General features: G+C 43.6%; 3 protein-coding genes across 3 annotated transcripts; 2 read left to right on the forward strand and 1 right to left on the reverse strand.

Moving 5' to 3' along the window:
• Positions 1-4081: 4081 nt before the first annotated feature.
• On the reverse strand, positions 4082-8115 carry LOC126705091 (uncharacterized). Its single transcript, XM_050404041.1, has 5 exons — positions 7471-8115; positions 5692-6111; positions 5173-5577; positions 4795-5034; positions 4082-4192 (listed from the first exon to the last, which is right to left on the reverse strand). Exons 1-5 carry the CDS (start codon positions 8113-8115, stop codon positions 4082-4084), a joined length of 1821 nt encoding a protein of 606 aa, XP_050259998.1.
• An 863-nt stretch (positions 8116-8978) lies between these two features.
• Positions 8979-10623, forward strand: LOC126705092 (17.6 kDa class I heat shock protein 2-like). Its single transcript, XM_050404042.1, has 2 exons — positions 8979-8988; positions 10238-10623. Exons 1-2 carry the CDS (start codon positions 8979-8981, stop codon positions 10621-10623), a joined length of 396 nt encoding a protein of 131 aa, XP_050259999.1.
• An 840-nt stretch (positions 10624-11463) lies between these two features.
• LOC126705093 (uncharacterized) lies at positions 11464-12350 on the forward strand. Its single transcript, XM_050404043.1, has 3 exons — positions 11464-11561; positions 11732-11970; positions 12019-12350. The coding sequence occupies exons 1-3, from the start codon at positions 11464-11466 to the stop codon at positions 12348-12350; spliced, it is 669 nt and encodes a 222-aa protein (XP_050260000.1).
• Positions 12351-14920: the final 2570 nt, after the last annotated feature.

Genomic DNA, 14920 nt, shown 5'->3' on the forward strand with positions numbered 1-14920 from the left:
CGCCGTTCATTTAATGCTTTGGACACGTGGTGAGTTCCCATTGGTTTTGCTTCTGACGAAGGCGTCGCTTCGTCTTCCGTGCCCTTCCATTCTATATATAAGGGGGTCCTCCTCATTTCCCCTATTTCACCTTTGCTGATATTTGAGAGAGAGACCGTCGCCCTGAATTCCGTCACCTTGTTCATTAACTCCGTCACCTCGTGCATTGCTGCCCTTAAAGCCGTTCCTCCAAGAAAGTTAGCTCACTAGTAAGTTCTATTTCCTCTCCTTTTTTCATTTTTACTTATGCCTGTATAATTCATTAGTGAGGACGTCAGCTTAGGTACTTAGATTGGATCCGTCACTTGTAGGTAGTCAGATGTCAAGTGACGCGTCGTGTGGGGAGTTGTTAGTCCGCGAAGGAGCGGGCTACAACGAGGCCTTTGGTTCTGGTGATGAGTCAGAGGACTTCTCGCCTTCGTCAGAGAGAGGGACGTCGGCTCGATCTCCTGACGGTGGGGAGAGTTATACTGAGGGGGGTAAGGATGAAGTAGAAGAGGGAAGAGGAGAGGATGAAGGTGACGGGGAAAATGTTGACGGAGATGATATAAATGTTGGAGATGATAGTGACGGAGATGAGGGACCCAGTGAAGGGACTTCAGAGGGTCCAGGAGATAACTGTCCTTTCATTCTCCCTAAGGATTGGGCCGTCAAAATTTTTTTACCTAGGATGGGTGATAAGGTTTTTAGGGAGTTACGCACTCGTTACCAAATCCCAGACCATATCCCGATCCGTCTCCCTGAAGAGAATGAGAGTTGTTACTCAGGGAGAACCGCTGACCTGGGCATGTATGATGCCATGTTTGCTGCGGGCCTGAGATTACCGTTGACGGCCCTACACCATCAGCTGGCTGACTTCCTGGGCCTATCTGTCACTCAAATTGTCCCAAATGCCTGGAGGACTTTCATAGGAGTTGAAATCTTGTGGGGCCGTCTAAGTGGAGGAAACTGTCAGCTTACCTTAGACGAATTCTTTTACTGCTACAGGCCCCATCATATCGCATCGTCTAAGGGGACATACCATTTTAATGCCTGGGAGAAAAATTTGAGGCTGGTATCAGATATGCCAGATTCCAATAGGAACTGGAAAAGTAGATATTTTTTTGTTGAAGAGACGGATTGGGTTTGCTGTCAGGAGGAATGGGCGACGATGCCTCATGGTTATTTTGACAACACTTGGGCTTTTGTCAGGGATTCAGGTTAATCCCGTCAACCATGTTCCTTTCGTTTTTGAAGTGAAGCTACTAACATTCTTTCTCTTTTTTATTTTCAGCTCATACCCGTCCCCACATAACCGACAAACAGGAGGAGTTTATCCGTCGAGTTCTGGAAATCCCTTTGGAGGAGCGTAAGTGTAGGGATTTGATCACCCTTGACACTATTAATTTGTACTGTGGGGGTCCAGAACCGTCAGCTGAAGCCTAAAAATTGGAAAATTTTTCCTTATCACCTCCGTCAGTCTACTCCTCCGTCTCTTGTTCTAACTGTTAGTTTTTTTTTTTTGGTATTGTAGAGATGGAATCTGCTAAATAGAGGGTAAGGGTTGCCGCAGCCCGTCAAAAGGAGGAGAAGAGGGCAAAGGAGGCGGGGGGGGGGGGGGAGACGTCGTCAACCCTTAAGACCGTCACTAAGCAGGCAAAGAGGAAGCCCGATAGGAGTGATGGCCGTCCGGCTAAAAAGGCCGCCATCACTCCTGGGGATGGTGCTGCAAAAGAAAAATCACCTCTCAAGCCAAGCCACGATGCGGGCAAAGGGGTAATGACCTCCTTAGGTCCCGTCAACGAGGGCCCCTGCTACCTCCTGACCCACAAGGACTATGCCATCGGGGAGGTTAAGTCCTTCATAAAGCCGACGGACATAGAGCCTTGCGATCTGTTGGGGACAGAGGATTTAGGGGCGTCAGCCCTTTTTGATCTTACCAGGGTATGCTTTCTACTTTTTGGTCGAACTAATTTTATTTTGCTTTGATGAACTTTGACTGACGACTGTGTTCTTTTTTTAGGCCTTGGTGCGTGTTAAGACCCTTCAAGACCGTTGCATCACGAAGAAGGGAGTCATCACTCGGGTCCGGAAGCATAATACAAATCTGATGAATGAACAAAGGCAGTACAAGGATGCCGTCCGTACGCTGAACCAAGAGCTGAAGGAAGTTAGGGAGAAGCTGGTGGAGGCTGACCGTCAGAATGACAAGCTCAAGGAGGAGGTGACGGATCTAGGCCAAAGAGTGTAGATGGCTGGGGCTGACGCGGTTAAAGACTTTAAAGCGACGCAATCGTTCATTGACTCTTGTGCTGAGTATTATGGCACTGGTTTTGACGATTGCCTTAAGTAGGTTGCGTCAGCATTCCCAGAGCTGGACCTGCCCGGAATCACAATGGATGGTGGAGATGACGGCTCCTCTTAGCCTAACCCTATTCCGGAGTCTGACGATGTTGTTGTCCTAGCCCAACCTGCTGCAAACCCTCTTACTCCTGCTTCCAATACTCCAGCTGCGATTGTAAACGTTGAAGATCAACAAGCTGACGGGAATCCTGCTGACACTCCCGTTCCTTAGTTCTCTTTATTTGTATTTTATCCTTGCATTTCAATCATTTTGCAAACAATCGCTGTACTTTAATTTTTTTTGCAAACAACTGTTTAAGTGCCCGTTTGGTTTTCTCAGGGTTTTGTTTGTATACAGATGTATTTATTCATGGTATATTATTCCCGTCACTTTCGTTATTATTTTTTCTAATCAATGATTACAAAGTCTTGGCAAACATTCTCGTCTGTTTGGGAACCCCGTCAGTTTTTTTGAACTGGTTGGGAGACTCCGTCGGTATAGCCTTTTTGTGACTTATGAGATATCCTTCTTATCTTGTCAGTTTCATAGGTTTCCCCCTTAGATTTTCAACCTTGTTTGTCATTTTTCAAGGACCGTCAGCTTGGTTACACTATCCAAGTAATTTTTCTATTGCTTTTGGTCCGTCGGCTTTGAAGATTCTCCCGTCAATTGTCACCATTTTTGTTATTTTATTGACCTTATTGTGGTCGTCAATTTTCTAATTTTCAATCATTTTATAGGCTTAATGTAAGCCCGTTGGTTTTATAATGGCTCCATTCGTTTGGTGAGACCGTCAGCTTTTTAGCTTTAGTCTGACGGGCTTGATGAGCTTCTCATCTTTTGTAGACCCGTTGGTTTTAGAACCTTGTCCATATGATGATAGCCTTATTTATTAGGTGGGACCGTCAGCTTTTTAGCTTTAGTCTGTCATGGGCTTGATGAGCTTGTCATCTTTTATAGGCCCGTTGGTTTTAGGACCTTGTCCATATGATGATAGCCTCATCTATTAGGTGGGGCCGTCAGCTTTTTAGCTTTAGCCTTGATGACCTTGTCATCTTTTGTAGGCCTGTTGGTTTTTGGAACCTTGTCCATATGATGGTAGTCTCGTCTGTTTAGTGAGACCGTCAGCCGTTTAGTTCGTGTGTTATGGACTTAGTCGTTTTTGTTGTTCACTTTTGTGAACTTAGTTGTCCACTTCTGTGGACTTTAAACCGTAGATTTCTAAAATAGATACTTCAGCAATTTTGAATAAACTTCTCTTATTGCCATGCATTTGTAAATAAAAGTAATTCTAAAACCAAATCCTGCCTTTTGGGCTTAAAACAAAAAAGAGGTATTATTGCAAAAAACTAAAGTAAATGATAAAGCTGAGGAGTAAGACTAAAATTTGCTGAAATGTAAATAAAAAAGGTTGGTCTTCATGTTGCCGCTCCTACTAGTAATACTTTTGTAGGTGCTCGGTGTTCCATGGGTGTGGCAGTTTCTGTCCTTCTAACGTCTCCAGGTGGTAAGTGCCTTTCCTCTGTCACGATGTAACTCGGTAAGGTCCTTCCCAATTGGGGCCGAGTTTCCCTTGGGTAGGGTCCCTAGCGGTGCCCATGACCTTTTTAAGAACAAGGTCTCTAACTTGGAAGTCTCTGTGTCGGACCCGAGAGTTGTAGTGTTTGGCCATGCGATCCTGGTACCTAACGAGTCTTTGTTCTGCCGCCTTTATTCTCATCATGGTTGTGTACCCTGTAGCTCGTGAGCCCAACTTCGGCCGGGATGACTGCTTCGCTTTCGTACGTCAGTCGGAACGGTGTCTCTCCTGTGGGTGCCCTTGTCATCGTCCTGTATGCCCATAGTATGCTTGGCAATTCTTCAGGCCATATACCCTTTGCCCCCTCGAGCTGAGTCTTGATAATCTTGAGTAAGGATCGGTTCGTGACTTCGACCTGGCCATTAGCCTGAGGGTGGGCGGGGGAGGAGTAGTGGTTCTTTATTCCTAACTGTGAGCAAAAATCCCGGAAGGAGTCGTTGTCGAATTGCCTCCCGTTGTCCGAGACAAAGACTCTAGGAATGCCAAACCTGCATATGATGCATCTCTAGACAAAGCTTCGTACATTTTTCTTCGTAATTGTGGCCAAAGCTTCAGCTTCCACCCATTTTGTAAAGTAGTCAATGCCCACCACCAGGAACTTCAGCTGTCGTACTGTTGTAGGAAATGGTCCCATAATATCTAACCCCCATTGTGCAAACGGCCATGGGGCCGTCATCAGGGTCAGCTCTTCGGTTGGTTGTCTAATAATATTACTGAACCTTTGGCATTTGTCACAGGTCCTAACATAAGCTTCGGCGTCCTTCTGCATGGTAGGCCAATAGTACCCCGCTCGCACAAGCTTGTGTACTAATGATCTAGACCTTGAATGGTTTCCACAGATTCCTTCATGTACCTCTCTCATGACATAGTTTGCTTCTTCCATACCCAAGCATCTCAGATATGGTCGGGAGAAGCCTCTTTTGTATAGGACGTCTTTTATTAGGATGAACCTTGCCGCCTGGACCTTCAGTTTCCTTGCAACCTCCTTTCCGTCTGGTAAGACCCCGTCTTTTAAGTATGAAACTAACGGCGCAGTCCAGCTACTGTTAGAGCCTATTTCCTGCACGTTGCTGGGGCCTATTAGTGGAGAAAGCTGAACAAAAGAGAGTACATTACCAGGGATGACCATATGTTCTGCTGAAGCGGCCTTTGCGAGGCGATCAACTTGCTCATTTTCTCCTCTGGGAATTTGGACGATTTTGGCTTCTAGGTCATCCACTCTCGCTCTTACTTGATCAAGGTACCTTTCCATCCTTTCGCCCTTGCACTCGTAGTCTCCATTTATTTGGTTTGTAATGACCTGAGAGTCGCAGTAGATGACTACCCTCGCGGCTCCTACTGCTTTGGCGAGGTCGAGTCCTGCTATCAATGCTTCATACTCTGATTCATTGTTAGTAGCGGGGAAGTCAAGACGGACCATACATTCAATTATATCTCCTTCGGCCGATAGTAGTATGATGCCAGCCCCTCCGGCTTGTCTGTTGGACAACCCGTCTGTATATATGCTCCAATGAGAGGACTCTTCTGCCCCTTTGTCTTCGTCATGAGTGAATTCTGTTATGAAATCTGCGACGATCTGTCCCTTGATGGCGGTCCGTGGGTGGTACTGGATATCAAATTCGCTTAACTCTATAGCCTATAATGCCAATCGACCCACAACCTCAGGATTGCTCATCGCCCGTCGCAAGGGCTTGTCAGTCAGGACATTCACCGTATGGGCTTGAAAGTACGGTTTGAGCTTGCGAGCCACCGTAACTAATGCAAAGGCAAGTTTTTCCATTAGCGAGTATCTTTCTTCAGCACCGCGAAGCACTCGACTCGCGTAGTATACGGGCTTTTGTACTTTTTCTTCTTCTCTGACTAAGGCAGCACTAATGGTTATGGGGGAGACGGCTAGATAGAGAAAAAGCTCTTCTCCTGGCTGTGACGGGCTCAGCAGTGGTGGGGAGGAGAGATAAGCCTTCAACTCCTCGAATGCTTGCTGGCATTCGGCAGTCCACTCGAATGATCTCTTCAGCGTGCGGAAGAAGGGCAAACATTTGTCCGTCACCCTTGACATGAACCTATTCAGTGCCGCTATTTTTCCGTTGTGGCTTTGCACCTCCTTCACATTTCTTGGTGGCGCCATCTCCATAATGGCCTGGATCTTGTCCGGGTTTGCCTCGATTCCCTTTTGGGACACCATAAATCCTAGGAATTTTCCCGCTGTCACTCCAAAGGCACATTTTCCTGGATTGAGCTTCATGTTGTAAGAGCGAAGGGTGTTGAATGTTTCTTTGAGATCTTCCAGATGATCTTCCTCCCTTCGGCTTTTTACTAGCATGTCGTCAATGTAGACCTGGACATTCCTCCCAATCTGTTGCGCAAACATTTTGTTCATAAGTCTTTGGTATGTTGCACCTGCGTTCTTCAGGCTGAAGGACATCACTTTGTAACAAAAGAGGCCTTGGCTGGTCACGAACGAAGTTTTTTCCTGATCAGCTTCGTGCATTCGGATTTGATTGTACCCCGAGAAAGCATCCATGAAGCTCAGCAACTGGTGTCGGATTTGATTGTACCCCGTCACCCTTGACATGAACCTATTCAGTGCCGCTATTTTTTCGTTGAGGCTTTGCACCTCCTTCACATTTCTTGGTGGCGCCATCTCCATAATGGCCTGGATCTTGTCCGGGTTTGCCTCGATTCCCCTTTGGGACACCATAAATCCTAGGAATTTTCCCGCTGTCACTCCAAAGGCACATTTTCCTGGATTGAGCTTCATGTTGTAAGAGCGAAGGGTGTTGAATGTTTCTTTGAGATCTTCCAGATGATCTTCCTCCCTTCGGCTTTTTACTAGCATGTCGTCAATATAGACCTGGACATTCCTCCCAATCTGTTGCGCAAACATTTTGTTCATAACTCTTTGGTATGTTGCACCTGCGTTCTTCAGGCTGAAGGGCATCACTTTGTAACAGAAGAGGCCTTGGCTGGTCATGAACGAAGTTTTTTCCTGATCAGCTTCGTGCATTCGAATTTGATTGTACCCCGAGAAAGCATCCATGAAGCTCAGCAACTGGTGTCGGGCCGTTGAGTCTACTAGGACGTCGACCCTTGGGAGGGGATAGCTATCTTTGGGGCAGGCTTTGTTAAGGTCGGTAAAGTCCACACACATCCGCCATTTCCCGCTAGCTTTTTTGACCATAACTACGTTCGCTAGCCAATCGGGATAGTATACTTCCCTAATGAAGCTTGCTTCCTGTAGCTTTCGGACTTCTTCTGCTATGGCCCGATCTCGTTCGGGGGCGAACACTCTCTTCTTCTGTAGGACAGGTGGAAAGGCGGGCGATACATTCAACCTGTGCACCATGACTGAAGGGTCTATTCCTGACATATCTTTATGACTCCAGGCAAAGATGTCCCGATTGCCTCTGAAGAAGGTTATAAGCTCTTAACAGATTGCGGGGTTAGAGAGTGTTCCAATTTTGGTCGTTCGGCCAGGGTCGGAACTGTCAAGGGGTATCTCTTCTAGCTTCTCTACTGGCTCCGTTACCGTCCGGTGCTCTTCTATACTCAAAGCCTGAACCTGATCTTCCATTTCCATCATGGCTACGTAGCATTCATGTGCGGCCATTTGACTTCCGCGCAGCTCCCCTACTTCGTAGTCAATAGGAAACTTAATCATTAGATGGTAGGTTGAAGTTACCGCCTTCCATGAATTGAGCGTGGGTCTTCCGAGGATAGCGTTGTAGGCAGACGAGTAATCGACCACCAAGAATGTTACGTTCTTGGTTATCTGCTGAGGGTAATCGCCTACCATTTCGGACAATGTGACCGCGCCCAAGGGGAATACCCGACTCCCTCTGAAGCCCACAAGCGGGGCATTTGTCGGAATCAATCGCTCCCTGTCGATCCTCTTCTGCTGGAATGCCGGGTAGTATAAAATATCTGTTGAACTGCCGTTGTCGACCAACACCCGGTGCATGTTGTAGTCTTCTACCCATAAGCTGACGACGAGCGCATCGTCATGTGGATGGTGAAGGCATCGTGCATCCTCTTCTGAGAACTCGATTATGGGGCCTTCTCTTCGTGCTATCTTCGGCATAACTCCCGTCAGCTGAACATTTTGTACCATGCGAAGGTAGGTTTTGCGGACCTTTTTGGATGACCCGGCGACAGCCGTTCCTCCTACGATCATCCTTATATCCCCTATCGGGGGCCTCGGTCGCTCATTATCCCGTCGGGGGTGTTGGTCTTGTGGGGGTGGATCTGTTTTCTCCTTAATAACGAACTTCTGCAGTTTTTCTTGTCTGATAAGGGCCTCAATCTGCTGCTTTAGGTCATAGCAATCAGCCGTATCGTGACCATGGTCACGGTGGAAACGACAATACTTATCCCTAGAACGTTTGTTGGGATCGCTCTTCAGCTTTCTGGGGAACGTCAAAGCCTCCTTGTCCTTGATTTGCATAAGGACTTGATCTATGGGTGCTGTCAACGGAGTGAAGCTCGTGAATCTTCCCCCTAAGGGCTTAGGGCGCCTCTCATCCCTTTGGTCTCCCGTCCTTGCTTTTTTTCGGCCTTGGTCCTGCCGAGTGTCTTCCTGCCTCTCTCTTTTCTTTGGCCTCTCATCTCGCGCCAACATCACATCTTCGGCGTTCATATACTTTGTGGCCCGGTAAAGTACTTCCGACATGGTCTTTGGGTCGTTTTTATACGGGGAGAACAAAAACTTACCCTTCTTCAGCCCATTCGTGAACGCTGCGACAAGTATCTTATTGTCGGCTTCGTCGATCGAGAGTGCCTCCTTATTGAAGCGGGATATGTAGGCTCTTAAAGTTTCATCCTTTTGCTGCTTGATACTCATCAAACAAGCCGTAGACTTCTTGTACCGATGACCTCCGATGAAGTGTGCGGTAAATTAAGTGCTAAGTTCTTTGAAGGTGCTGATCGATTTTGGTGTCAGTTGGTTGAACCAAATTCTCGCTGCGCCCTTCACCATTGTAGGGAAGGCTCTACACATGATCGTGTTTGCTACTCCTTGAAGGTGCATCAGGGTCTTGAATGTCTCTAGGTGGTCCAGAGGGTCCCTGACCCCGTCATAACTGTCTATCTGTGGCATGCGGAACTTACTTGGTAGGGGGAAGGAGTTGACGGGGGCGGTGAACGGCGAGTCAGTTCGGTTGACAAGGTCGTCAAGATCACTAGACACTCGCCCCTTGAAAGCGTTCATCATAACCTCCATTTGTTCCTTCATCGCCTGCATCTCTGTGATAATAGGTGGCAGAGCCGTATCTGCGAGGGAAGGGAGGCTCACGTTCGGTCGCTCCGGTTTGCTCGGGGCGTTACTGGCCTGGGGTCCCTCTTGGTTTCTTTTGTCAGCGCTGGTTCCTTCTTGATCAGCTCCTTGGTTGTCCAGTACTGCGTTTTTCTGGCACAACTGCTCTTCCAGGTTGCAATTTTGTCTGGTGAGGCATTCCACGGCCGCAGCGAGAGTCTTAACTTGCTTCTCGATGGCGGTCGTGGGTGGTTCCTCTCCTTGAATGTCGTTAGTGGTTGCCATTGAGCGGGTGAGCACCATGCAACTTTTGTTCGGGAAGCGGTAATATGACTTTACACTACACGAGTTCCCACAAACGGCGCCAACTGATGATGCCAAAAATACCACTAGTAAGTCACACGGTCCTCGCGCGCTCCAAATAGCACCTGCACAGCAAAAAGAAAGGACCTAGCAGAGAGCACCGGTGTGGTACCGGCCAAATACCCTCCGAAGGTCAAGTCATAACTATTTACACTGCTCTAGAGTGTTAGAGAGGGTAAATTATGCGTACCTTGGTTTGTGAGGGTGCTTGGGTTTTATAGTAGTAGGGGTTGACCCCTTTTCCTTGGAGTAGAAGTCTTTTCCTTATAGGAGTCTCCTTGGGCATATTTTGCGGGATCCTTTCCATATAGGAATTCCTCTTAGGTTTCACAAAACGTGGAGGGCAAGTCATTTACTTATACACGCAAACGTGGTTAGCAAGCATTCTTTGATTAGTGCCGTTAGCTTATATTATGCCTTTGGTCTTCATCCTGTCAGCTTCAGGATCACCCTTCAACTTTATTATCCCGTCAGCCTATGGGTGCCTCTCCTTACAACTTTATCCCGCCGTCAGTCATGAAATAGGGGCTGACGGCCCAGTAGATACCATCACAAATAAACCGTCGGCTTATCTTGATCAATCTCTTTTTATCCTTATCACAACCCATCCAATCCTTCAACCATCGAAAAAAATTTAGCAAAAATCTGACAGTCTCTGAAGTTATTCACAACAACATCAAAGTCCAACGCAGCAATATCTTCGACCCATTTTCTCTAAACGTATGGGACCCACTCAAGGATTTCTCGACCCAAATTTCCAAAGAGAATTCTGCTTTTGTTAACACTCATATTGATTGGAAAGAGACCCCAGAAGCTCACGTGTTGAAGGCGGATCTTCCCGAGCTAAACAAGGAGGAAGTGAAAGTCGAGGTCGAAGATGACAATGTGGTTCGGATTAGTGGAGAGAGGAAGATAGAGAAGGAAGACAAGAATGACACGTGGCATCGTGTCAAGCGCAGCAGTGGCAAGTTTGTGAGGAGTTTCAGGTTGCCGGAGAATGTGAAGATGGATCAGATCAAGGCTGCTATGGAGAATGGGGTTCTCACTGTTACTGTATTTGAACCATAGATTTCTTTTTTGGGGGGGTAAATTATATTTTAAACCCTTTATTTAAAAAGATAGTTTCAAATTAAAGTAAACCTTATATCTTTAGATGTTTTAAATTAAACCTTATAATTTCTCTACTTTCAAATTTGAACACTAAACTTTCAGAATCTTGTTAATTGAAATCTTGGACGTTTTGGATTTGATTGGGGGTTTAAATTGATGATTTAAAAATTTTTGAGGGACATTATATATACTTAGATAAAATTAGTCTCATCACAAGCACTTTTCATGTGTGATGAGGGTTTTTTTAAAAAAAATAAATTTTGGATAAGTTTGTTTTGTTTTGAAGATATGGATTAGTGGGAGAGTTTTTTATTTTTATTTTTTTTTATTTTATAGGTATTTTAAGTGAAATTGGAGATATATTTTTATTGGATTGTTCTCAATTTTTTTTCCCGTTAAATCTAAGATTTAGGAGTATTTTCAGATAACAAAAAAGTCCAGTTTAAAGAGAGGGTCCCCTCCCTTCTATGGCCCCGGATGTGAAAGTGAGTTCTTTGATTGGTCCAGATAGAGTAGCTTGGAGAACAGAGGTTGTGCAGCAACTATTTCTACCCCATGAAGCTGACATTATCTTGGGTATTCCATTGAGCACTCGACGCCTCTATGATCGCATTATTTGGGCACACACACCATTTGGTATGTTTACATCTTGTAGTGCTTATAAAATGTTGGTTTCTTGTGATATCTCTACTAGTGCAGGTGGATTAAATCCAGACAGCTAGAAAAAATTCTGGAAAGGCATCTGGCAACTTCGAGTACCCAACAAAATAAGGCATTTTGTGTGGAGAATGTGTAACAATGCACTGCCTACACTGGTCAATCTTCACTGACGTAACATTGTGCCTATTCCAATCTGTGCTCAATGCCAAAATTATCCTGAAGATGCTCTCCATGCGGTATGGTGTTGTGAAGCCATCACAGGAGCTTGGTCGACTTTGGAATGGCTTCGTCATATTGCACCGCCATAACTTGCCTCCTTCAGCAAGTTACTAGTTGGATTCTTGTCCTACAGAGAAGAATTTAGAGCTGAGATTTTTGTGACCATTGCGTGGTTTCTCTGGAACAGACGAAATGCTGTTCATTTTGGTCGCCCCCAATTGCCCGTGGATAGCATATGCAGCAAAGCAGGAAGTTATTTGCAAGAATTTTTGCAAGCCCAGACAGAGGAGCCTGTTCCAAGTCGTCCTCCTCCCATGCAACAATGGTGTCCTCCAGATCATCATTGCTTAAAGATAAATTTCGATGCCGCGGTGTTTCGTCGATCAAGTATGGCGGCCATTGGTGTCGTTGTCCGCAACAATGCAGGTGAAGTTGAAGGTGCTCTGTCCTCTTCCATTCCCATGGCCTAATCAGTGGCGGATCTTGAAGCCTTAGCATGTTTGAAGGCTGTCCAATTTGCTCTGGAACTGGGTATTACTCGAGTGGTGTTTGAAGGTGATTCAGCAGTTGTCATTAATGCCCTTCTACACAGTGCGGGTGCATTTGCTAGTTTCGGCAACATTTTGGATGATATACACATGCTCTTTGTAGTATTTCAGTTTGTAGAATTTGTTTTTGTTAATCGACGGTGTAATTCAGTAGTTGATGCTTTAGCAAAAAAAGCTGAGCTTATTGTTGGGGCGCAGGTTTGGCTGCACGAAGTGCCAGTAGACATTGCCCCTTTAGTTCTTATTGATGTTCATTGACTTTGTCAGCTTATTTCAATAAAAGGCCCAGGTCCTTGATCTGGTTCCTCAAAAAAAAAAAAAAAAAAAAAAAAAAAATTGAATCAAGGGATTTACTATTGAACTGAAATTAATTAATTAATATAGAGCAACATAATGAATGAATTTTGTAAGAATCAAAAACTAAAAATATATTTTTCTTTCATTATTGTTTAGTCTTGAATTACATATTTAAATGTTGGAGACCAAGACTGCAACATGGATTAACATCATTGGAATGAGTCGCAATATGTACTCGAATTGAAATTATTTAAGGCACACTTGGTACATTAAATGAAGATTACGAAAGGAATGATAATCCTTATTGTAGAGTCTATATTTTTAGACTAACAACCATGAATAAATATAACATTTTATAACATAGTTTGTCTAGTTGATTAGTGTTGAATTAAACCTTGGAACAAGACAAATCAAGTTTAGAACAGCTGAAGACTCAAGAATGCAAAAAATAGAGTGCTAAAATACTGCATTTCAACTACAGGCTTGAAAGGTTGAAAGTCACTTACTTCAATTAGTTGAACTGCATGTTGTTGAGGACAAATTTTTCACACCACATGGTTTCATTTCATTGGCAACTTGTACCACATCAAGATTATCATGAATTTTGAGAAAATCTCTTCTAAAGTCCAAAAGAGCCCATATTTACACAAAAATGCATCAAAGTCCATGGTTCAAGCTCATAGCATATCATCTCATTTTTTGGCCCATGATCTAAACTCATGAGTCTCATCGGGGGAATTTTGGGAGTCGTGGTTTGGAGGGCCAAGAAGTATGTTCAGTAAAGCTCTAGTGGTTCAAAGTTGATAAAGGAAAGCGTGTTGCTTGGCATGTCTTCCCCAACTCCTTGAACTCTGACGGGTCAGTGTGCATGTAATAGGTAACATTTGGTGAGCCTCTCATATCATATAACAATTAAAATGATAAAACTTGCCATGCTCTTTACATAAAAATTAATGTTCATCATATAATATAAGTTTAAAAATGTAATTATAGTACTTCATATAAATTATATTATTATTATCTAAATCAATTCCAAGCACATGGCCAAATATATATTAATATCTCATATCTAGCATTAAATGCTCTTCTTACTCTCCAAGATTTGGTTAAAATACAAAAAGACTATAATTACATCTCTAAAACTTCATCAAATATCAACCAACTAGTCTATTACTTACTAAAATTATATATGGACTAAACATATAATTTTTCAAAAAAGGAAACTTAGCCAAAAATATCAACAGCAACTCCAGCAAAAACTGCAAACAACTCCAACAGAAGCTGCAGTAGCTCTAGTAGGTTGACGAATGCCCTAAAATGACATCACTTGCCCATTAATGCCCAATCCCAATAGCTTGCTGTCATAACCAAAGAAACAGAAGGATCCCATAAAGATTATCTTGTCATTTTTAGCCAAACCATGAATTTAATGCCAAATATTTTTCCTCCAAGCAAAAGATGTCATTCGGATGACATCATCTAGCTGTAATAGCTATGATTGACAGCTGTAACAACAGCATTAAGCCTTTAACTTTCTTCTTTTGGCTAAAAAACAAAATCCCACTAATGAAACCACTTACTTTGTCAAAAACTTTTCCTTATTTGCTAAATTTCCCTTCAACTAATTCTAATCTAGCTACATACTTGGCTTTATATAAAGAGGACCAAGCTACACACTAAGGAGAGGGATCCATCCCTCTCTCATCCTCAATATTCTGAAACTTCATTCACCTTGCTGCACATATCTCTAAACTTCTCCATACTTCTCCATCTCCCTTACAAAGATATCTCTTCCTAGATAACACCATTACATTACACCTATTACACCTATTACACCACACCATTACACACTATCTACCTCTCCCACACTTTAATATGCTGAAACTTCATCATTTTGCTGTCTAAAACACATCTCCATCTCATTCTTTATTTCTCATACAAAATCTCCCTTCTTAGAAAGCAACATAACCCATGACATAACACAAAAAACCACTCCAGCAGTAGCTATAATCTCATGTATTTACTATATTTAACATTCATATTATCTATCTCACACTTTCATATATTTTATAAACACATTCCTCACAAAATACCCATACATACTTCTCATATATCTTTAAACTCCATGTCTCACAAAGCATACATATACAAGATCCATATCCAACAAAGTATTTACATATAATTCCTATACATATTACAAATACCATATCTCACAAAATATATATATTTCTTACCATCTCCATATATCTTAAAACATATCAAACACTCTTCCAAGAACTTATTACTAAAAACCCTTTCTCATGGAAGACATATATTTATAATGCTAAAAGCCCTTCTCATGAAAGGCAAAAACTTATAATACTAAAAGCCCTTCTTATGGAAGGCAACATTACTCATATTTGACTAAAAATTAAAAGAGCATTACATGGGGAAAGTCATTTAAGTGCATGATGAAAGGGGATAAACTCAACCAACCTATGCACACGGCTCTACATATTCTCTCTTCTTCTAGTTGCACCCATTTTTCCCCT

This window comes from Quercus robur, chromosome 11 (genome assembly GCF_932294415.1).
Source record: "Quercus robur chromosome 11, dhQueRobu3.1, whole genome shotgun sequence".
In the NCBI taxonomy this organism is placed as follows: Eukaryota; Viridiplantae; Streptophyta; class Magnoliopsida; order Fagales; family Fagaceae; genus Quercus; species Quercus robur.